This window comes from Coccomyxa subellipsoidea, assembly GCF_000258705.1.
Source record: "Coccomyxa subellipsoidea C-169, whole genome shotgun sequence".
Lineage (NCBI taxonomy): Eukaryota > Viridiplantae > Chlorophyta > Trebouxiophyceae > Coccomyxaceae > Coccomyxa > Coccomyxa subellipsoidea.
In genome coordinates, this window is record NW_005178038.1 from 36,961 (window position 1) to 57,032 (window position 20,072).

The following is a 20,072-nucleotide window of genomic DNA, read 5'->3' on the forward strand; positions in this document are numbered from 1 at the left end:
CCAGCAGAGCAGCCCGCTCTTGCCGGCTCTCGCTCTGCTGCCTCGAAGGGCGCTGCATCTTGATATGTTCTAGTGGCCAGTCAGGGCTTGCTCCATCTTGAAAAGTGAAATTAGAAACTAGTCACTGGTAAATAATGCTGTTATGTATTTCTTCTTCTGTGAACACAGTCCTCTCCGAATCTACAAGCAAGTATGCGATGGCTTTCCAGTCGCAAACGTAACTTGCAAAACAGTGGACATATAGGTCGCTTGATTCAACGGCAATTGCTATCTGATCTAGGGTAAAAATTCCTCATTGACAAATTTGACCATGAACATCTTATAATTGGCTGTTCTGATGAATCCCAAGACGTATTCACAATTATGCCGGCCGTTGATAGCGCCGCGGAAATACCAAATCTGACAAGGCATCGGTAGTCCAATGGTCAGGATATGCGCCTTCCAAGCACGAGATCCGGGTTCAATTCCCGGCCGATGCACTTCGGTTTTTGGGGTTTTTCTTTTATGGAGCTGGGGGGCCCTGACCCCTGGTGAGGATCTTGGAACGCTTTTGTACAGCTCCAGTTCTCCCTTATTGGCGCCCAGGCGCTAACAGGCAATCTCAGAGGTGACCCGCCGCCACAGCGGCCTCAGGCCAGGCTGGCCATGTGGCACAGCGCCATGCTTGTGACATGCTCTTCGGACATCCTTCCATTGCGGTGCAAGCGCACCAATGTGAGATCTCGAAACGGTAAGCTACCGCACGCAAATATATGAATTGTGCAAATGTATGCACAGTTTGCTAATTAATTGTAAAATCCAGTTTGTCGGCAACTCGGTTGGGGATCAGGCTGGTTCCCTTGTGCATCACCAATGGTGGCTTGATGAGTCTGCGACGAAGCAAGGGATGTGTGCGGCATACTTGAGACATCCGATGGTATTTGTGCGAACATGCATGCATGCGCATATATGACTAGATGCATTGTCTGTGTGGAAACCACGGCGGTTTGGGGGACATTACAAAACATAAATGCAAACAAGTGGGAGCGCCCGCGGGCGGCCACGAGGTCATACGCGAGCTGGGGGGCAGAACCAGTCGCAGGCCCGTAAAGCCAATCGCCAGGGAGATATTTAGAGATAAATTAGGGCCTAAAACGGGGCAATCCCCTCGAAACGACCTCTAGACTCCGGTTCGCGTTCCGTACAGCAAGCGTGGCCGCCTGCTCAGGAGCCAAATGGCATAGGGATGGGGTAAAATATAGAGATAAATCGTACCAGGTTGGGCGACCGTTAAGGGCATTCGCCTTATGGCGAATGACCAAAAATCCTAGGGCCTTGCTTGGTCACGGTCTTAGCAAGTCTCACCTCAGGGCACTATTATGGCACGTGCACTTGACAAAGTCAGGTTGCAGTTGATGGCAAGAGCAAGCAGGCAATTCTTCCCCAATTGCATTCACACTGCCTGAACTCAATCAGTCCCCAAACTCTGCAAGTCATTGCTCTGTGTATGATAGGCGTGTAAGCCTAGAAATCTCTGGGCTCATATTGAAGATCATAAATATCACAAATACTGTGCACGACAGAACCACACGGGCTGAGGCTTGAACAAGCAATTTGCACGTTCTATGAAGCCTGTGCAGCCCAACCTATGCTAAATAGGTGACTCTTGCAGTGTATGAAATCAAGAGAGGTGTAATTTTCTATAGACATTGCCCCACACACCAGCCAAAAAAAACAATGAATTTATCACTCTGACGACACACAGCGGCGAGGGCGGCCACTTTCTCTTCATCGTCACAGCCTTCAAGTTTACTTCGTTCGTCCGATAAGCTTATTCTTTGCCAACAAAGTTCAGAATGCCCAATGTACCCAGCACTAAACAAAATCCAGAAGCCTGGAGTCCTGCGCGTGACACAGTACATCGTGCTTATGACAAGGAACTCTGTGACCAGAGGGAATCTTGGATTCGATTATATCAGTGACGCAAGATCCCCAACTTGGAAATATTAGTGATCTCTTTACGCAGCCCTCAGTGCCCAGGATCAGGTGTTTTGAGAGCATGTTTGCAATTTATGATGGCTGGGGAGTCAAGTTGTTTGTCTGTCGTTGATGAAGCAATTGATAAGCATGGGCAGTCATGGTTTGCTTCATCAAAGAGACATATATTTGCGCAAGTGCTTGAAATTAAGCAGGGGCTCAAAAGGTCATTTTTTTCTTCATATGGAAAATTTGCGCTTACAAGGGTTGTTGCAGGCTGCTTCCCTGCTTGGAAGTGAACAAACACCCGTGCAGTGCTACGTGTAGGCAATGCAGACCTTAGAGTTGGTATGCGCAAGTGTTGGAATTTACTTGTCATGTTCTCACAATCCAGTATTACAGTCTGACGAGGGTACTCATTGCATCTAAAAGTTGCAAATTTCAGCAGCTTCATCTGTCACCTGCAAGTGCACTTGTAGCAATGTTTGCCCTTGTCAGCAAAGTTCTGTCTGCACCAAGTGATATTGACTGCTGCAGCTGCTGCGCGGGAGCCATGCGCCGGACCGGCTGCCTCGCAGGAGCAGCGGCGAATCTTGTCGCAGGCGCACTAGACGCCATGCGCTTGCTCTCATCGATCAGCCGTTGCGTCAGCCTGTGCTTGGCCTGCGGCCTGCACATTCATGGCATGATTTTTCAGACAGGGGATTGCGCACAAGGGCTCAGAGCACGTTGACATTGTTCTGTGCCAATTGTAGAGTTTAGAGCATTGATTTGCAGAGTACCAGACACGCAGATGCTTCAGCTAGGTAGTCACACACTCAAAACTTGTCAGGCTGATAGATCATTGGAGGCAATCGCTACGGCAAATCAAGAACAAAATGCATTGCTATTACACGCTTTTCTTGTCAGAAGCAAGTTGCGTCTGCAGAAAAGCTGCAGGTAAAGGCTGCCACAGTTCCTACCCCTTGTTGGAATCGCCAAATCCAAGCAACACCCAATCAACCGTGGGCATGGTGCCCAAAATTTAATCCGCCCCCTGTCAGCTGGACCCACAAAAACATGGTATTCGAGAGGGAAGTGCACCTGTAAGTCTCAGCGAGCTCGCGCTTATTGCCGGCAAGGGCGTGCTTGGCTGGCACAAGGTGCGCCCACCAGAATTCGGACAGCACCTCAAAGCAGGTCGCCCAATAAGTCCTGTCCCTCTCTACGTAGAACAGCGCCGAGCCGTTCACTGTCCACAGGTAGATGTTGCACCACTCGCGGTCGAATATCTCCATTAGCCCTTGCACCTGCGCACAGCCATGCTTCCATTTATCGAGTTTCCCATCTCATGAGAGCACCCAGTGCCAGCTATCTCATTCCCAAAGACAAGCTTATGTTACCCTGGGGACTCTGCTGATGCTGATCTGGTGATGACATCCCACCAAAGAAGCTCTGTCGCAGTACAACTGCCGCCTGTGGCCATTTGGGGTCCTGAGAGCCCGAAAATAATCACGTCCAGGGCCAGCTGCTTGAGAAGTCGAACCAACCCTGCAACCCACGGAGGGCTCCTACATCAGAGAGCTGCAATCCCCTGGAGAGCTCTCAGGCCAAGATTAGTCACTCAAATGCTTTGAAAATTCAGAGGGGTGCACACCTGTGGCATGTAGTACCAGGGCGGCTGTTTCGGCGGCGCTGCAGATGTCGGGCGGCCCCGATTGAAGGGGCACTTTATCTCCAGCACACCCGGACCGCTGCCAGCCATCAACCCCGGCATCCCTGCCCCTGCATGCAACAACAGTACAGAATAAACACAGCGCTGCGCATGATGGAACCAAGCACATAGACTGCAAGGGACACAAGGCAGAGCAAGCGCCATCAGCAGGAACTGCGATGTGGATAACAAGACCCAGGACAATGCAGCACAACTGCAACAAGCGCAATCTGCTTGACAATTGACACTTTGACATCGCATTGCAACACTCTGATGAGAACCATGTAGATTCTATCCAAGATCGGCCAGACAGCTACTCGCACAAGAAGACAGGAAAAGCCTGAATGCATGCACTGAAATCTCTAGCATACGTTGCCAGTTGCATGCCCCAGTACCAACGTAGGTGTCTCGTATGTCACTAGCACTGCATGTACTTTGCGAAGCAGCCCTTTCTCCTTACTTGGCGCTCGCACTGCCTTCTATGAGTTGCATCTCTCTCAGAATTACTCCAAAATGCTGGTGCAATACAAATGGACAGAGTCTGACCTGGCGTGACAGCGAGGCTGTCAATGAGGCCATCGGGCGAGGCTCCGAGCCAGCCATGCACGGCGTCGTCTCGCAGCACGGAGAAGCGGCATGCGCCGACGAGGTGTCCAGTCAACTGCTCGTAGCGCGCGAGCGCGGAAGCTTCCTGCCGGGTCCCCCAGTCGGTCGCTTCATTCCCCGCGAAGCCAGCCCGCAGCGCCAGCTTCTCCTCCCACAATGCCACGCGCCCCTCCGGCCAGAACCTGAAAAAAGCAATAACTCTTAGTGTCTGGGGCTTAGCCTGAACAGGCACTTAACACGGCCATTAAATAAGGTGATGTTGCTGCCTACCATTGTATAGTACATTGCTGAGAATACCCGAGACAAAGAAGCTCCTATCAGATGAAAAGCCTGCAAAACTCAGGGGTTACTTTATCTTACTAGCTGTTAGATAGCGCCCCCCCGGCAAAAGTCCTCATGAGGCCTGTTGGAGCGCAATACTACCACACCACATGACCATCAATGGTGCAGGTGTGTATGCAGACCAGCTTCACCGCAAACTCCTTTTGCATGTGAACATTATATTATGAGTTTACCACTGCGATTCGCTACAGGCTGCCAATGGGCAGAGGTTGCGTACCCAAGGGCGTTGCCGAACGCTGAGGCTGTCAGGCGCTTGTCCCTCTCCGCATGCCACTCAGCCGTGCGCTGCTCACCCTTACCCATGTCAATCTGCTGTGCAGATACCTGTCACAGCACAAATAGAGCTGGAAACAGAGTGCATGCGAGAAAATCCCACAACAGCGTCAAGCGCATTGGACATTGTGAAACCAGAGCACATCGAAGGGTGCACACACCACACATGAGATATCCCAAAAATAGAATTAAGGACACTGGACATGTTGAAATCCACATAGCGCACGCAGAAATCCACATGCAGGGCCGACAAGCATGAGAAGCTGCATAAAACACCAAGCCTTACCAGTTCTGCATTAGCGTGCGCAGCGGCGGCCTGTGTGAACGAGGCTCGAAATGCAGCTGTCTCCGGCTTAACTTGCCGCTTGCCCGGAGGCTGCTCTATGCCATTCTGCTCCAGGTCCCCTGAAGCTTCAGTTCCAGCATCTTCGGCACCTGCAATAATGCGGGCCAAGTCAGCTTATTTCCTGAAGAGAGGTCTCTCACTCCACTTGGCCAACATTCCTCCGAGAAATGGCAAGTAAGTAGACCTTGCTGCGTTTTATTTGGGCAGCGCAATATGCCTCTGCAGGACATGTTCAATTGCAAGCAGTTCAAAGCGTCAGGAAATGACAATACATTAGGGCAAGTCAATGAGGCTTACAGAGTGACTCACCAGAGCCGACTGAGAACTCCTCCTCTTCCCCCACCAGTGCCTGCATTCCAGCGCCATCTCCATCCCCCATTGCACCACCAACATCCCTCCCACTGCTATCACTGGCACTAAGCGTGGCCGCCCTACTGACAGCATCAGAGTCTGACAGAGAGCGAGGCTGCCAGCTGTCGACCAACACATCTGCCAGGTCAGCTTCGCTCAGGGGCGCGCTCCGCGCGGCGGCGCCGACAGGGGTCATCAAGCGAATGCCGCTGTACCGCTGGGACGTGAAGCCAATCTGAAGCTCACTGATCTCTTGTCTGCTCGCCATCTCGCCTACTTTATTCCCCAATAAAGCGCCCTGCGCTGGGAGATTGATTGTTGGTCCCTCCGTGCTGAGGCCATCCATCCCGACAAGGTTCTTGAGGCTGGAAGTGCTGCGCCAATTCGGGGGGCCCTGCGGGGGTTCTCTGGGGAACCCCCGTCCAGAGGTGGAGGCCTCCGCTGAGTCGTGCGCCGACTGCTGCGCGCCTGATCTGGCCGCCATTGTCTCAGCTGAGGAGAGCGCTGTTCTGTCGTCATGAACCCCAGTCTGCGCATTTGAGGCCGGCACCATCCGTGGCAGCATGCGGGCCATCTGCAGAGCGGCACGGGGCGTTGCCTCTACCGGTACTGACCGCCCTGTGCGGGGATTTCTCTGCAGCGCCTCTGCTTCGCACATGGCGTCTGCGATCAGCGCCTGCCGCTTTTCTAAGGGCATCTGATCGTATCCCCTGAATCCTGTAGAGTGCAAAACCCTGGATAAGTGCAATGGACACATTTCTTCAACAGCTGCATGGCAGGCATCCAAGAAGACTGATTATGGCGTGTGAAGCTATATGCACTGAGATGGCAATGCCATGCACAATCCGAGGGCAATTAGCAATGCCGTGCGAGGATTGAAACCTACCGGCTGCCAGCTGAGAAAAGGCAGAGGGCGCGCCGCAGGACAGGAGCTCCTCAGAGCGCCGCGCTGCAAAATCTGCAAATCGCTCAGCCGTGCCCTGCACCGTTGCATGATGCATAACATCAGCCGAAACATCTGTGGACTCGGTGCTGCATGCATGGTTTGCAAAGTAGACCAACATTGATAGAATCGTGGCTCACAAACATTTCAGACAATCAAAAAGAAAACACATGCCAAGAAAATGGACATCACATTCAAGTGTAAAAGGGGGCCACGATGGCGCATAGTTAGCTGCGTCTGCTTGAGTGTAAGGTTGGAAGTATGCCGACCTGAGTGTTTGGAAGGCCCTTGGACAGCTCATAGCGGAGGCCAGCAAGCAGACTCTTCACCACATCTTCCTTTGCAGGAGCTTGTGATGGCCGCACAGCGTTGGTTCCCTGCTGGCTTTGTCTGAGAGCTCCAGCGGTGGCAGACATCTGATTTGTCCTGCGCCCATTGACACCCCTGCAAGCAAGCAATCCTTCAGGTCCCCTGCATTTGAGCATTTGCAGACACAAGGTGGTAGACTAGCTAAGCGGCTGGATTTGGGACCCACCAGACCCTTCCAGCCAGGCTCGCTGCGGGGCATCCTGTGTGTAGGAAGCCCAGATGTGCTGCAAACCTTCTCCCCTGCAGCATGCATATCGTAAGATGACACACACGTCCACAGGTAAGACAGAAAAAGTATATATCATATCCAGGAAGCATGTAAGCTTCACTCACAAGTCGCAGACTGGCAGTCGTCCTCATGCAGGGGCGGAGGCTGTCAGTCGAAGCACTATGTCCCTTTACTGTTATTTTCATCGAAGTGTAATGGAAGAGCTTCGCAGCAGTACAAAGCCGGACTTGATGGAAAACATATATTCACTACGTTGCCTCAAAAAGTACAATGCTCATGCAGCACATCCCATCCGTTGGGAAACATCGATGATGGAATACAAACATTCTACACTAGGCGGAACTGTAGACGATGCAGGGAGGATGCAAGAAATAGCACAGTTGCCAGCGTGGCACTAACATTAACGTCACCTACATCTGTTTGGGCGTCTCTGCGGTTCTTGCACGAAATTCTGCACCACACCAATCTTATCATCTGAGAAACCAGTAGCATTGAGATCTGAGAGTCTAATCTTTGCCGGTTCGTTCCGAGGGACTCACAGCACATCCGTGCTCACAGCACCCAGCCTTCTGCCAAAGTCACTGTTCAGCACTCGCCAAATGGCACCCAAGGCATTCCAGTGGGTGAAGCCCGAGGTGAGAACTTCTTTAATGGAAGTGCGAGAGCTGCTCCATCTCCCTGGTGCACTAGCGTCAAGCCTAGGGCAACACATTGTTTTCCCTTCTACTACTGGTTTGCGTGGTCGCCTTAGGCTCTTTTGTCTTACGTGAAACTTGAGGGTGTTCTGCAGATCTATCCTCTGTTCGCTGCCCTGGGCCTGGGTATCGGCGCCTGTGTCTACTCCAGCACAAGGAATTTCCTGCACTCCCCAGAAGTCAGGTGCGGGTTCTGAAGTCTATGTTGATCTTCTCGACAAAGACATTTGCTGCGTACATGTTTTTTTATGGAAGGGATAGCCATTTCACAAAGAGGCCGTGCTGTATATGCGCAGGGTATACAAGACCTCTAGAGCTGATGGAGCTTCAGAAGACCCCGCTCTGGTGGCTGCTGGAAAGAAGTATAAGACGTCCTTCTACCGCATGCTGGGAGACGTAAGTTTGACACGTGATTTCTTGCAAACGAAACCTTGCTTGTGCGGCCTGGAGTGCTATCTTCACCCCCTTGCCAAGTACACCAGTCTGAGGCAAATATTTTCTGTTCTGCTGCAGATCAAGCAGGGAAAGACTGGGATCTTCTGAGCGCAGCGCAGTGCTGAAGCTGGCACGCGATACGTCTCAGTACTGACTATTTCAGGAGGCGGGCTGTAGAAAGGCCCTGAGACAGGGTCCTCAGACGGTGTCGTTGGTGGCTCCTGCATTTCTTTTCTGCTAATGGCGACTTCAGTTCAGCAGTGGATTAAGAGATCTCCAGGCACTGCTTGCAGCCACTCGGGTAATGCCATTGACATATATTTTGTTCTCTATTCGGTTCATAATGAGAGTTTCACTATGCCATGTTCGACTCTCAATCAAGTTCTCTGAAAGATGCATATGGTGGGAGACGGGACCATTGTAAATCTTCTGCAGATTGTGATTGTCACGTGACACGTTACATTTGATAGATTTTAATCAGCACCTCAAGTGCACAGCCTGGTTGCGCACAAGCAGCCAGCTAGGCTTGTCTGCCACTGATGGAACATGCAATGGTTAGTCAATAATACACCAGACAACATTGTCATCTGGGTCTCTCTTCACTTTGACCCTGTAATACAGCTGGGATCAAGGCCTGTGCTGTAGCAGAGTCCACTGAAAATCCAACAGTACATAGCTCAATTTCTGTTGAACAGCAAGTCACTGCCAACAAGATATCCAAACTGATGAAGAAGACATGTCCTCGAAAATTCAAGTCACCACAGCCTCGATGGATTGCACCATCCAACAGCCGCTGCCGCGCATGCACATGTGCCACAAGAACTTGTGCGCCTTGTCCGAGTGCTCCAATGCAATGTCTGGCAGCGGCAGAACCTCAGCCTCCTGTGTCATCCTCTGCAGAGATCCCAGTGATGCCATGCCCAGCTTTGCCTGTCATTTTAAGCACAGCACCATGAGCAAGGGGCATCAAGGTGATACTTTCAGAACGTGTAGGTCGCACAAACAATGCACTAAAGCTGAGAACGGCACACAATTTGGCAATCACCGCCCCTTGTGTGACTGGTTCTACATGTGACGCCATCCCTCTCAGAGAGTCCTTTCAGATACACCATCCTCTGAAAAGCCCTAAATGCCACATTCAATCGATCGCAGCAAGTTTCCACCTTTCGGAAGGTTGCTCGGGACACTGGAAAAGAATGCGTGACAGGAGGATTCAAGAGAAGGGAAGAGATGCTAATACCAACCTCAGTGTGGTTGATGAGAAGCTGACTGGGCCCCTGCATGAAGCTGTGCATCAGCTTGGGCAGCTGTGAGCCTGGCCTGGCGCCTGGGAACAGCATGTACTTGCAAGCGTCGTGCAAATTCGCCCTCTGCAGAGCCGCCATCTGCGCCAGAATTATACTCTCCGGAGACGCCCTGCACCAGCAGTGGTGCATGATTCTTTATTCACTTGAGGATCTGACACAGTTCCACGTCTGCTCCAAGACAAGGCCACCAGTTGTAATACCCACAATGCACCTGCAAAGATGATCCATCATTGCCCGCCCTCACATAAGTTGCTTACTTCATGTGTCCTCGTTGTGTTTGATGACAGAATCTTATTTGTCCTTCTTTGATTTGAAAGGCAAGCGGACAGGATGATGGTGCACACCTGGGGTGAGGCCTGGTGGGCAGCGGGTAGTCGCATGAATCATCACGCTTGATCGACTGGACACACCAGCGGCCGTCCTGCTGAGTCAGCGTCCAGATCAGCACTGCCTCCTCCCCTGCCCGCGCAGTGATGGCCGTCCTCTGCACAAAGGTGCCATGTCCCAGCTGCAGTGAGGAGAGCACCTGCGGCAACGAGGATGACACATCAGAAGCCCAGGAACATAAAAGGTAAGTGGCAATTAGAGCTGTTACATGCAGAGCCATGTAGCTTGGGCATGACTGCTGCACGAGGGAATGCTTCTGGCAACAGCAAACAGCAATACAGGACTTCAAGGGCTTTGTTCCAAGATCCAAGAGAAGCAATATTTTGGCCACCTGGCATCTGCGCAGCAGATGTGCCGGGAGGACTCGCCTTGCGCCAGCATCTAGCACATCTGCACAAAGCATCCATCAGCGTCAGTTGTTTATATCACAAGCATGGCGAAGCACTGCAGATACAGGTAGATCACTGCATAGCAATGATATTCAATCTTTCAGTGAGCTAGCTCAGCATTGCGGGGCAAGCAGGTCTGGAAGCTCACCCACAAAATGAGAGAGGGGCCCATCCTCAATGCATGGCTTCCCACCAACAAGCACAACCTGTCGCTCTCCAGGGCCGAGCTTCACCCGGTTCACAGGAAAGTGCTCCTCAAAGCTGCACAATGGGCACCATACCAACGTTAGCATACCATGTCTCTTGACGGCGCAGAATCTCCAATTTCTTGCCTTTAGGAGAGGGTTCAGAGGGCTACAAGGCGACAGAGGGAGGCTGGTCCCACACACCTGTCAACGTCCGCCTTGCGCAGGGAAGACAGGCAGTCTTGGATGACGCTGTGAGGGCTTAAAGTGCTTGTGACAGCCTGCATATGGCCAAAAATAGCTTATTGAAGGGCTTGTTGGTCTCCAGATCCCTCTCTAGACTAGCTGTATTCAAGCTGTTCATCCTAGAAAGATGCTAGCCCTCTCGACCTCGATGCCAATTAGGATGAAAATACTTACCTTTGCTGACTCTTTGCAAAATGTCCTCGATATAAGTCTCCTCTTGTGTAAAAGCCTAGTAAACGATCTGGGCTGGGACACAGTGTTGTGTGGAACGAAAGGTCGCTCAAGACAAGAATTTGTCAACAAAGCTGAAGCCATTTAGAGAGACACGTATGCATTATCGTTAAACATAGGGTGGGCCACATTTGAAAGTGCGGTGTGGTCTATGTGGATGTCGAGGTCCTCAGCTCTCTCAGTGTTGGAAAAACTCATAAGGTCTCGGAGTTTTTGACAGTGAGAGTTGGCATTCTGAGCATTCGATATTAGCTGTCACACAAGCATACATCTGCATTGAGTTATTAAGTGAGGATCCCTGCTCTGCCAGAAGGCGTAGTCGCCGTCGTCAGGATGGCTATCTTGACTAAACGTGCTTGAGATAGTAAGATTTCTGTGAAGATAACCATCTGCAGCTCACGATCCATTTTGATCATAATAGATACCTGCAGTGACAGGAGTGCAAAACCGAGCCCTGGTGGTGGAAGTGCTTCGTTGTCTAGAACTCGAGCTTCTCGTGTTGGCCCCTTACATGGACCTTGCTTGCTTCTAAAAATGTGTCCATCTGTTAGAAGCGAGCTAAACACTAGAAATTTGGTGTATTCTTCACCAGAAGCAACAGGTCATGTCAGCAGAAGAACAGCATCGGCTGCAGATCACACTCCAGCCCATTTCAGAACGCCACTTAGAAGAGCTGAAAGCCCTGAACGGCGTCATCTTCCCCATAAAATATCAGGTGACATATGCGGAATATCCTGAAATCTCTTACGTTGCTCCTCTTTGAGAAATGAAAATTGGCCTGATTGAGTGGCTCACACATGTGCAGGAGAAGCTCTACCGGGAGTGCTTGCTTTTCCAAGGCCTCACACAAGGAGGTAAGAATAGACGAATTTCCTTTTGCAATCACTTCCGTGATACTCCTCTGTACTCAATTGTCAAATTGGTTCTCAATGTGTGGCTGTGGCAACTGCAGCGTTTTATGACAACTCGCTAATTGGGGCTGTGGCGGTGCGACTGGAGCAGCAGCAGGATGGCACAGCCAGGCTTTATTTAATCACCCTTGGAGTGCTGGCGCCCTATCGCAGCTGCGGCATAGGTGGGGTGTAGTGCATGGCACCTCCTTAATGCAATTGCGGGAATTTTGGATCCCTCGCAGACCACATTGAATACCCTGATCTGCTTGATGTCTGCCAATATTGATGACAGACATGCCATTTGAAATCAGAGACGTGCTTCTTTCTGTGTATCCAAACGCTTCTCCTGCCAGTGACAAGCTGCAGGTAAAGGTGCTACAAAATCTACACCTTGTTGGACTTGCCAGATCCAAGCAAGGTACAGCCAATCGTGGGCGCGGTGCTCAGTATTTACATCGGCCCCTGCCAGCCGGGCCCATCTTGCTGTTTATTCTTTGGTATTAATAGGGGTGCTGCATTTCTGCAGGCTCTCAGCTGCTGCAGCGGACACTGGAGGCTGCAAGGGAGGACCCCAACATAGTGGATGCATACTTGCATGTGCAAACCAGCAATGAGGAGGCAATCCGATTCTATCAGAGAGCAGGGTTTGAGATTGCAGAGACCCTGCTGGGGTACTATAGGAAGAACAGGCTGAACCCGCCAGACGCGTACATCCTCAGAAAACGCCTTGCCAGCTGATTGGACAGTGACTCGGTGAATATTTCTGGGGTGGGGTGGGGCTGATCTTGCTCACCATGGCAGAAAATCTGCGGTGTCACTGGCAAGCAATTATGCTGCATGTGCCACTACAGTGCTGACAAGTATTTCCAAGCAACGTGTTGATCTTGAAGTACCACACTCCACGCAGTACGTCTGACTGGCTGAAAGCAATCTGATGCAATTGACTAACTGACTGCGCCGCATGGACATATGCAGAACGGGATATAGCGTGGTGACTATTTTGCTTGTAATCGTTTCTCATGTCATCCAGCCATCATATGCATGTGAATCCATGTATCTGCCAGCCTGGTCGCTCGAGCGCTGAGCTCATGAGCGCTCCCGGAAGGTCTAGTGATGCATCTGCAGACGGCACAATTGGCTTATTTGCAACTCTGGCACACTGAATCTTTAAAGCAGCTGCAAATAACGACATTGACAATATATTGTTGATTCTGTATGGAGTCATGCAGCATGCCTTGATGACTCCTGCTGCTATAAATAGGGAACACCGCAGGATGAGAGTCATCACAGTCAGCTGTCCAAGAAAGAAGTTTAAGTCATCATCCTGGGTGCACAGATGCTCTCACGAGTCTGCTACATTCCAAATCAGAATACTGATTTCTGCTTGAAGAGACTCCATTGCGTCGCCATCAATACAACTTTGCTTTCGAGAAGTGCAGCCGGTTCAGCAACAATTCTTTGTTGCGGTGAACATGAATCTAGGCTTGCGTCATTCAGCAATTGAAAGATTCGATCTGAATTGTAGCACGAGCTATGCCTCGGATGTGCTCGGTGTTTCACGTCGAAGGTCCGTCGTACCATCCGCCTGATCTACCCAAGAGACCCAGTAAAGCTTCCACACTGACATTGCTCTTTGATGTAAATCTTCAATAGGCAAGCAAAACAAAGTACTCTTGCTGGTATCATCAATAGATTTATGAGGATTGTCTTGAATCAGGGACGCCTGGTCAGCCATGCACAGACAGTCTTTTGCTTCACGCAACCAGAGACCCATAGAATGCGCGGTGCGTCTCAAAACCTATCTGTTCATTGTAAAACTGTCGAATGGAGTGCAAGCAAAGGTAGTGATTTGCCAGCTGGGCCCTGGTCCCCTGCGTATATTCAGCATATCAAGGATGACAGAAAACAGAGCACATCTTTGGTAAATGATCATTTTCCTCTTGTCGTCACGATGATGAGAATCAGTGCAAGTGTCAACGTCAATGATCATGCGCAGGTCCAAGCAGCACCCACGGATGCAGGCAAGGCGGACTGGCGTAGTAAAGCAAAGCCCATCAAGGAGGGCAGCACCTACCCAGCCAAGCAGTTCTGCAGTCACTGCGGCCTCTGTGACACCTACTACGTTGCGCATGTGAAAGACGCTTGCGCATTTCTTGGCGATGGTGAGATCCCTCTTCTCCCGCCCTGTAACAGCCTCACATGCTATCCTGCCTCAAAGCCAGGAACCAGAAACAAATTTTGCGACAAGACATTGCAAAAACACCTTTGGGACAAGCAAAGGAGTGCTGTACAAACAAATGAGAGGACCGCATGCATGTATGCAGGGATGTCTAAAATCGAGAGCCTTGAGGAACAAGTTCACGGCCGCAGAAGGTGCGATGCTGCATCACTCTACTTCAGAGCCGGCCGCACATTAGCTTTGCAAATGCATCACTGAGCAGAGATCCATTGATCCACACATTATCAGCAGAGCACCGACTTCCGCCTGAATAGCAGAGGGGAAGACACAGAAGCTGTGTGCAGGGACTTGGACTCGCTGGATGACTTGCATTTTGGGGTGCACGAGGACATGATGTACGCATTAAACACCCCGCCGGTGCCGGGGGCGCAATGGACTGGAATAGTGACTCAGATCGCCATCGAGATGCTGGAGAGCGGCCAAGTAGAGGCAGTGGTGTGTGTGCAGAATGACGAGGCCGACCGTTTCTCCCCCAAACCTGTGAGCCTCCCTGCTGCTGCACTGGTTATATGTACCTATCTGGCCTTTAGTAAGCGGATGACCTCAAGGTGGGTCACCTATTATAGCATACATAGCAGGTGTGAGCAAAAGGCAAGTCTGTCGTATTGTCTTAAGTATTTATGGCCGAGTATATTTCTGCAAGACCCTGTGGCGCCTGTGCCAATTTCAGTGATGAGAATGCACCGCGCACAAGCCAGCGCGAGCGCAATGAAAAGAGGACTTCTAATCCTGCACACCTGAAGAATTGCAAGTTACATGTTGTGGACTTCCGGCTCAATTCCTAAAAGTTCAAGCGAAAGTCAGTAATTACAACGATGCACAAGCGGCAGAAAAGATTAGAGAATGAACACCAGTGTTAGACAGCTGGTGACGCGTTGTATTGCATGTGATCAGACAATGGCGGGGAGGTGTTATGTATGGCTGCCATGATTCAAAACTCGAAATTCGATTCACCAGGCTGGCCATCTGCTGTTGGTGCAGTTTGTGGCTCGCTGCAAGGAGGATATCTTGAAGGCCAAAGGAGTGAAGCCAACGCTATCCCCAAACCTCAATACACTGGCCACCGTGGAGGCTCTTGACGTCAAGCGGCTGCTCTTCATCGGCGTCGGTTGCCAGGCAATTTCCAGAGCTCAAATCTTCAAAGAAAGCCAAATGCTCTGCACCCGTCTCAGCAGTCATGGCAGACGATGCAGCTTTAGTTGACACTGCTGTCCTTATTCTGTTGTGCATGATACTTCGGCAAGCTCCTTCTCATGGAAGCAGGCTTTGCTGCACTACTGTCGTCAGCAGAGATACCAGGGGCAGTCATACAAGATGTGTTACCTTGCAAGCCCATCCCTGGGAAGCCAATTGCACTGCACCACCACTTTCAGCAGCAACGTGCCCACAAGGAACACTCACACATGATACTGTTTTGATAAATGCCAGAGAAATTTTAGCAGCAACTGGCTACAGAGCTGGAACACACCCTTCTCGTGAGCCACCAGTTGCTTGCAGACTGGTGTCCAGTAATCGAGCATTGCAGTATCTGTTCACATTGTGGACCTTCACAAGTGCAGATATGATGTCATCACGCATTTGAACCTATGCTTGCATTGCATTGGCCCCGGCTGGCGGGGGGCAATATAAATACTGAGCACCGTGCCCACGGTTGGGTCTTGCTTGGATCTGGCGAGTCCAACAAGGGGTAGCATTATGGCGGCCTTCAACTGCAGCTTGTCTGCAGGACATGCCTTGCCTCTTGGCAGCAAAAGCTTGTAATTATAATAACAATGATAATTGCATTGCAACAGGTGCAGGCGCTGCGGTCAGTCGAGAAGTACCTGGGGCTGGAGGCGCTGTATGTACTTGGCACTAACTGCGTGGACAATGGGCCCAGGGAAGGCCTGGAGAAATTCCTGAATGCGGCCAGCTCTGATCCTGACACAGTTCTGCACTATGAGTTCATGCAGGTATTTCATCTGCTAGCCTGTGGGGAGATTTCAACCTCTGCCAGAAGATGAATTTCTGTTTTATAAGTTTTGTCAGATTGCAGGCTCAACGGAGTTCAAAGTGCTGCCCACACACATTTCTGCATCGTGTGAAGCAGACAAGGGCACCTCGTTTCAGGGGGTGCCTACCTTCTATTGGGGTTTTTGGGCCCCTGAATAAAATCATGCATGCTTGGGACTGCGAGCAACTTAGAGAAATCCCCATCAGACCAACAGTGACCATCAGCAGACTTTTCCTTGGACTGCCATCGTTCTTGTGGCAAGCGCTGGGTGACAAGTGACAAGTGATGGGGCTTGATCCCCTTACATGCACATGCAGGATGCTGAATGTCACTGGACATGTGTATGCAGGACTACAGGGTGCACATAAAGCACCTGGACGGCAGCTTTGAGTATGTCCCGTATTTCTGCCTGCCCGCAAATGACCTCACGGATGTCATCGCCCCATCCTGCTACTCCTGCTTCGACTACCCCAACGCCCTCGCAGACCTGGTCAGCCCTCCCTGGCCAAATTTTGATCGTTACTGCTTCGAACCCGTATAAGAACCCTGGATTTGCGAAAGGAGGGAAAAGGGGAATACTTTGTTTGTACGGCAATTCAATGTGCTTTTCTCACCTGCTGGGCAGCCGTTCCTCCCCATACTACATATTATGGGCACCCAAGGCTGAGGCCCTCAAGAGTGCTCTACAATGTGCATTTCTGAGAACGGGCATCTGACCTGTCAGAGGCCATTTCTGGACACCTTGCATGCAGGTGCCCTTTCCAGTATAACGCAAATCATGAGCTGGCTCCGTCATTCACTTATTTGGACAATTTTCCATGCTGGTAATCTCTTGAAATTTTTTGGGAGATGATCTTCACATCCTGCTGAAGCTCCTACCTCACGAGCGCTTGATCTAGTTTCACATCATCCTTTCTGTTTCAAGGTGCAGACACACCTTTTCTTCTTGCCGCTCGCTCCGCCTTGCAATCTGTCAATTATCAACGTTCCTTTCTGGTGGAACGTGCGCAGGTAGTGGGCTACATGGGCGTTCCCTACTACGGCACAGACATGACCTCGCACCCGCAGTACATCACCGTCCGCAACGCGCGCGGCCGAGCCATGATGGACGCCGTGAAGCCGCGGCTCAAGATCCTGCCGACAATGGCGGCCGGGGATCGGACGCCGTTTGTCATGCAAACCGTACTGTCAGACGATGCGTGCGCCCCCGAATTCCAGCTGTTGTGTTGTGGGAGCATGCGTACTTGAAATGTCTTTTGTGAGGGTGAAGTTGTACTTGATCGGCAGGGCAAGGGACTACCTAATGTTAAATCGCATGCTGCTGTGCCTCCTCTGTCGAAAGCTGAAGTTCTTCTAGTGCACAGCATTCTGCATGCTGACACTTCTTGCTTTTACACACAGCAGCAAGAAGGTTGCATGTGAGGACTTGAGTGCCAGAGTTATCGATCAGGGCCAAGAAGGGCAAGTGCAGGGCTCATACTTGTCTGCACCATATCTGCTGACGTCACAATGTGTGTGTGTGCAATGCAGTGGGAAGCTAGGGACTGCTCCACTGAGTTTCTTATTCTTGTAAGGGCCCAGAATGGCAATTTCAGGGCCCATCAACCGTTGCTGCAGGCATGCTACTGACGAAACACTGTATCTCTGTAATGCAGCGGGAAGCTAGGGACTGCTCCCAACCCGGCGCCCAGATTCGTGGGCAACGCGATTGCGAAGGTGCTGACGTGGCTGGGCCCCAAGGGGCTCGAATTTGGGCGCTATTCCATCGACTACCACTACATTCGAAACTGGATTTATGTCAATCGCCACATGGGGCCGGCCCGCGCGCAGCGTCACACCCCCGAGTTTGCCAAACGCCTTGTTGCCATGTACAATGAGAAGGGCGAAATTGACGCCAGGTGAGAACCTTGACAATTCCTTTTGTCATGTGTTGATAACCTGTGCTGTCCTAAACATGCTGAGCACCCGAGCTTAAAATTCGCTTATAGTGTGTACCTGAATATTGGGCAGTGTGGATGATTCAGCGGCTGTCCTGTAGCAGTTTGGGCAAAATGCTCACTGGAATCTTGTCAGGCAGACCTTCACATGCTTACCGGTTCAAGTAGAGAAGTGCATTTAGCCTGCTTGCCAGTCTCCCTGCTTTGGCCCCTAGCAACTGGCAGCACTGCATGCCCAGAATTCATGTTTTTTACCTGGTAATATTAGAAGCCCAGATTCTGCATCCTTTGCGGCTAATTGTTTGGCAGTTGCCAGCTGCCTGAGGGGTGGTGCATGGTGCAGGCTCAAGCTTGGGCTGCCCTCAGCCGCTGCCTCTACCAGGAGCTCAGAGGTCAATGTGCAGCAAAGCCAGTCGCCAGTGGTCATTGCTGCAGCAGCTGCTGGGCTGCTGACTGTGTTGACCTTCCTTGGGATGCGGCTGTTTGGCAGCTGATTAGTTGCTAATCATCCGTTTGAGGGCAAGGGGCGCGTCAGATTGGACAGCTCTCAATTTGCTAGCAATACTTGGACTTTGAATGCGACCTCTTTTGATGCTTTTGGGCATTCATTGATGCGCACTTGCATTCTTGAAGAGGCTATGGGGCGAGTCCCCATTGCGTGAAAGTTGCATGTTGTATTTGTTGCTGAAAACGCTGTTGCTGTGGGACTTTGTGTGTTATTCTGTGCGAGCGGATGGCAGGACCTGGATGTGAATTGTTTGAGTACAGAGTTCTGAGAGAATGACGCGATTGCAGCAGAAGAGGTTATGGTACCAGCTGTGAAGTATGGGCCAGGAGGAATGTTGTTAGGTGTTTGCGGCTGCCATTTAGTCAATACCAGAGATGTAGAAGTAAGCAGCTCCACTGACTCAATTGAGGTGCATGAATTGCCTTGTATTTCTAGGCCGATTCGAACCCCTTGTCTTTGATGCCGCGCATCAGTCGTGGGTGGTAAACCCATCACTGACTTTTTCTCTCGACTACGGTATTTGAGTGCCAGCGCTACCAGCACAATGATCTTGGGACGTTCGGGTCTGGAAAAGCTGCTGCTCTAAGTGCAAAGATCGGTAGAAAAGTTGTGCCCGTCCAAAATCCTTGGAAATCAGTGACGCCAGCAAGCCTTATCGGCAGCTGATCGTGGACATTGCCATCTCCTCAGTACATGTTTCATCCACGCATGGTAGCATATTAGGCAACGATAATTCCTCGTACGCCACGCTAGAAGCTTCTGTGATACTTATCATCTCACTTGGGTATGTATTCAGGCTCAGCACACAGGAGCTTCAAAACCAGTTTGCCAACGCTTCCGAGTTAACTCAAGCAAAGCAAGCCGATTGTCCCTTGATTCGAGATCATCCACAACTCTACAAGAATGGCAGACAGCAAGGATGGAGCCCAGCACCAGGTACGACTTGCTCTCGGGCGACGTCGCTCATGTCCATCGTGTCGGTATCATGCTGATAGTCTGCTGACTTCCGTCAGAGGCGCTCAGTCTTGCCATACCTTGTGCCATTTTTGTATCGAGAAAGTTTATGCGCTATGTGGGTCAATTCAAAATTTGGTGGATAGTGCTGCAGTTGCATTCTCTCTCACGCCGTACTTCGCGTTTGCAGGGCGTGTTCAAGCAAGACCAGCCAGGCAAGATTGACAAGCGCCACGGCGACCCCGACGCTGGAGGCAAGACATCTGGCCAGAAGGCGGTAAGTTTTCCATATGAAGCGGGAGTATATTGGACATTTTTGGGCACTGCCATGCACGATCCCGACAAGCAAGCTGGACTGGAGGCTCTAGGGCATCTGATACAGTATCTTCAGTATATTTTTGACTCTGCGTCATGATGCTGGTATTTCCTGCATCAATCGGGGCTCTTACCGCTCGTGTGCTGCAACGGGGTTTCAGCTTGGGTGCGTTGGTCGCAGGCCGACACGAGAGCGGAGCGGTACGGCGAGCAAATCCACTACGACAAGAAGTAAATGTACCGTCTGCTT

At 51.0% G+C, this 20,072-nt stretch overlaps 6 protein-coding genes and 1 non-coding gene across 7 annotated transcripts; 5 read left to right on the forward strand and 2 right to left on the reverse strand.

Moving 5' to 3' along the window:
- The first annotated feature begins 407 nt into the window (after nucleotides 1–407).
- On the forward strand, nucleotides 408–479 carry COCSUDRAFT_t28. Its single transcript has one exon. It is a non-coding gene; the product is annotated as a tRNA-Gly (tRNA).
- Nucleotides 480–1,810: 1,331 nt separating this feature from the next.
- On the reverse strand, nucleotides 1,811–4,997 carry COCSUDRAFT_35904 (restriction endonuclease-like protein; the record flags this gene model as incomplete). The annotated part of the gene is made up of 7 exons (XM_005648876.1): nucleotides 1,811–1,881; nucleotides 2,565–2,626; nucleotides 3,040–3,245; nucleotides 3,593–3,689; nucleotides 4,186–4,437; nucleotides 4,815–4,885; nucleotides 4,980–4,997. The coding sequence occupies 7 exons, from the start codon at nucleotides 4,995–4,997 to the stop codon at nucleotides 1,811–1,813; spliced, it is 777 nt and encodes a 258-aa protein (XP_005648933.1).
- A 2,554-nt stretch (nucleotides 4,998–7,551) lies between these two features.
- Nucleotides 7,552–8,676, forward strand: COCSUDRAFT_52948 (hypothetical protein). Its single transcript, XM_005648877.1, has 4 exons — nucleotides 7,552–7,743; nucleotides 7,899–7,987; nucleotides 8,100–8,199; nucleotides 8,317–8,676. The coding sequence occupies exons 1-4, from the start codon at nucleotides 7,708–7,710 to the stop codon at nucleotides 8,344–8,346; spliced, it is 255 nt and encodes an 84-aa protein (XP_005648934.1). The 5' UTR covers nucleotides 7,552–7,707; the 3' UTR covers nucleotides 8,347–8,676.
- Nucleotides 8,677–8,988: 312 nt separating this feature from the next.
- On the reverse strand, nucleotides 8,989–10,793 carry COCSUDRAFT_61816 (hypothetical protein; the record flags this gene model as incomplete). The annotated part of the gene is made up of 6 exons (XM_005648878.1): nucleotides 8,989–9,168; nucleotides 9,483–9,654; nucleotides 9,890–10,071; nucleotides 10,264–10,322; nucleotides 10,470–10,582; nucleotides 10,711–10,793. 6 exons carry the CDS (start codon nucleotides 10,791–10,793, stop codon nucleotides 8,989–8,991), a joined length of 789 nt encoding a protein of 262 aa, XP_005648935.1.
- A 450-nt stretch (nucleotides 10,794–11,243) lies between these two features.
- COCSUDRAFT_46790 (acyl-CoA N-acyltransferase) lies at nucleotides 11,244–12,614 on the forward strand (the record flags this gene model as incomplete). The annotated part of the gene is made up of 4 exons (XM_005648879.1): nucleotides 11,244–11,698; nucleotides 11,789–11,837; nucleotides 11,936–12,058; nucleotides 12,403–12,614. Exons 1-4 carry the CDS (start codon nucleotides 11,588–11,590, stop codon nucleotides 12,612–12,614), a joined length of 495 nt encoding a protein of 164 aa, XP_005648936.1. The 5' UTR covers nucleotides 11,244–11,587.
- Nucleotides 12,615–13,830: 1,216 nt separating this feature from the next.
- Nucleotides 13,831–18,010, forward strand: COCSUDRAFT_14021 (hypothetical protein; the record flags this gene model as incomplete). Its single annotated transcript, XM_005648880.1, has 8 exons — nucleotides 13,831–14,038; nucleotides 14,201–14,249; nucleotides 14,400–14,595; nucleotides 15,097–15,219; nucleotides 15,909–16,067; nucleotides 16,458–16,598; nucleotides 17,120–17,307; nucleotides 17,764–18,010. The coding sequence occupies 8 exons, from the start codon at nucleotides 13,831–13,833 to the stop codon at nucleotides 18,008–18,010; spliced, it is 1,311 nt and encodes a 436-aa protein (XP_005648937.1).
- A 1,446-nt stretch (nucleotides 18,011–19,456) lies between these two features.
- Nucleotides 19,457–20,057, forward strand: COCSUDRAFT_61819 (hypothetical protein; the record flags this gene model as incomplete). The annotated part of the gene is made up of 3 exons (XM_005648881.1): nucleotides 19,457–19,489; nucleotides 19,698–19,784; nucleotides 20,004–20,057. 3 exons carry the CDS (start codon nucleotides 19,457–19,459, stop codon nucleotides 20,055–20,057), a joined length of 174 nt encoding a protein of 57 aa, XP_005648938.1.
- Between the last annotated feature and the right edge of the window lie 15 nt (nucleotides 20,058–20,072).

What these genes read in the sequence shown, in the direction of transcription:
- COCSUDRAFT_52948 (XM_005648877.1), top strand. Translation starts at nt 7,708, where the DNA reads ATGGCACCCAAGGCATTCCAGTGGGTGAAGCCCGAG. An exon ending in CTGCACTCCCCAGAAGTCAG is followed by an intron (nt 7,988 to 8,099) that starts GTGCGGGTTCTG and finishes GTATATGCGCAG; the next exon opens with GGTATACAAGACCTCTAGAG. An exon ending in TCTACCGCATGCTGGGAGAC is followed by an intron (nt 8,200 to 8,316) that starts GTAAGTTTGACA and finishes GTTCTGCTGCAG; the next exon opens with ATCAAGCAGGGAAAGACTGG.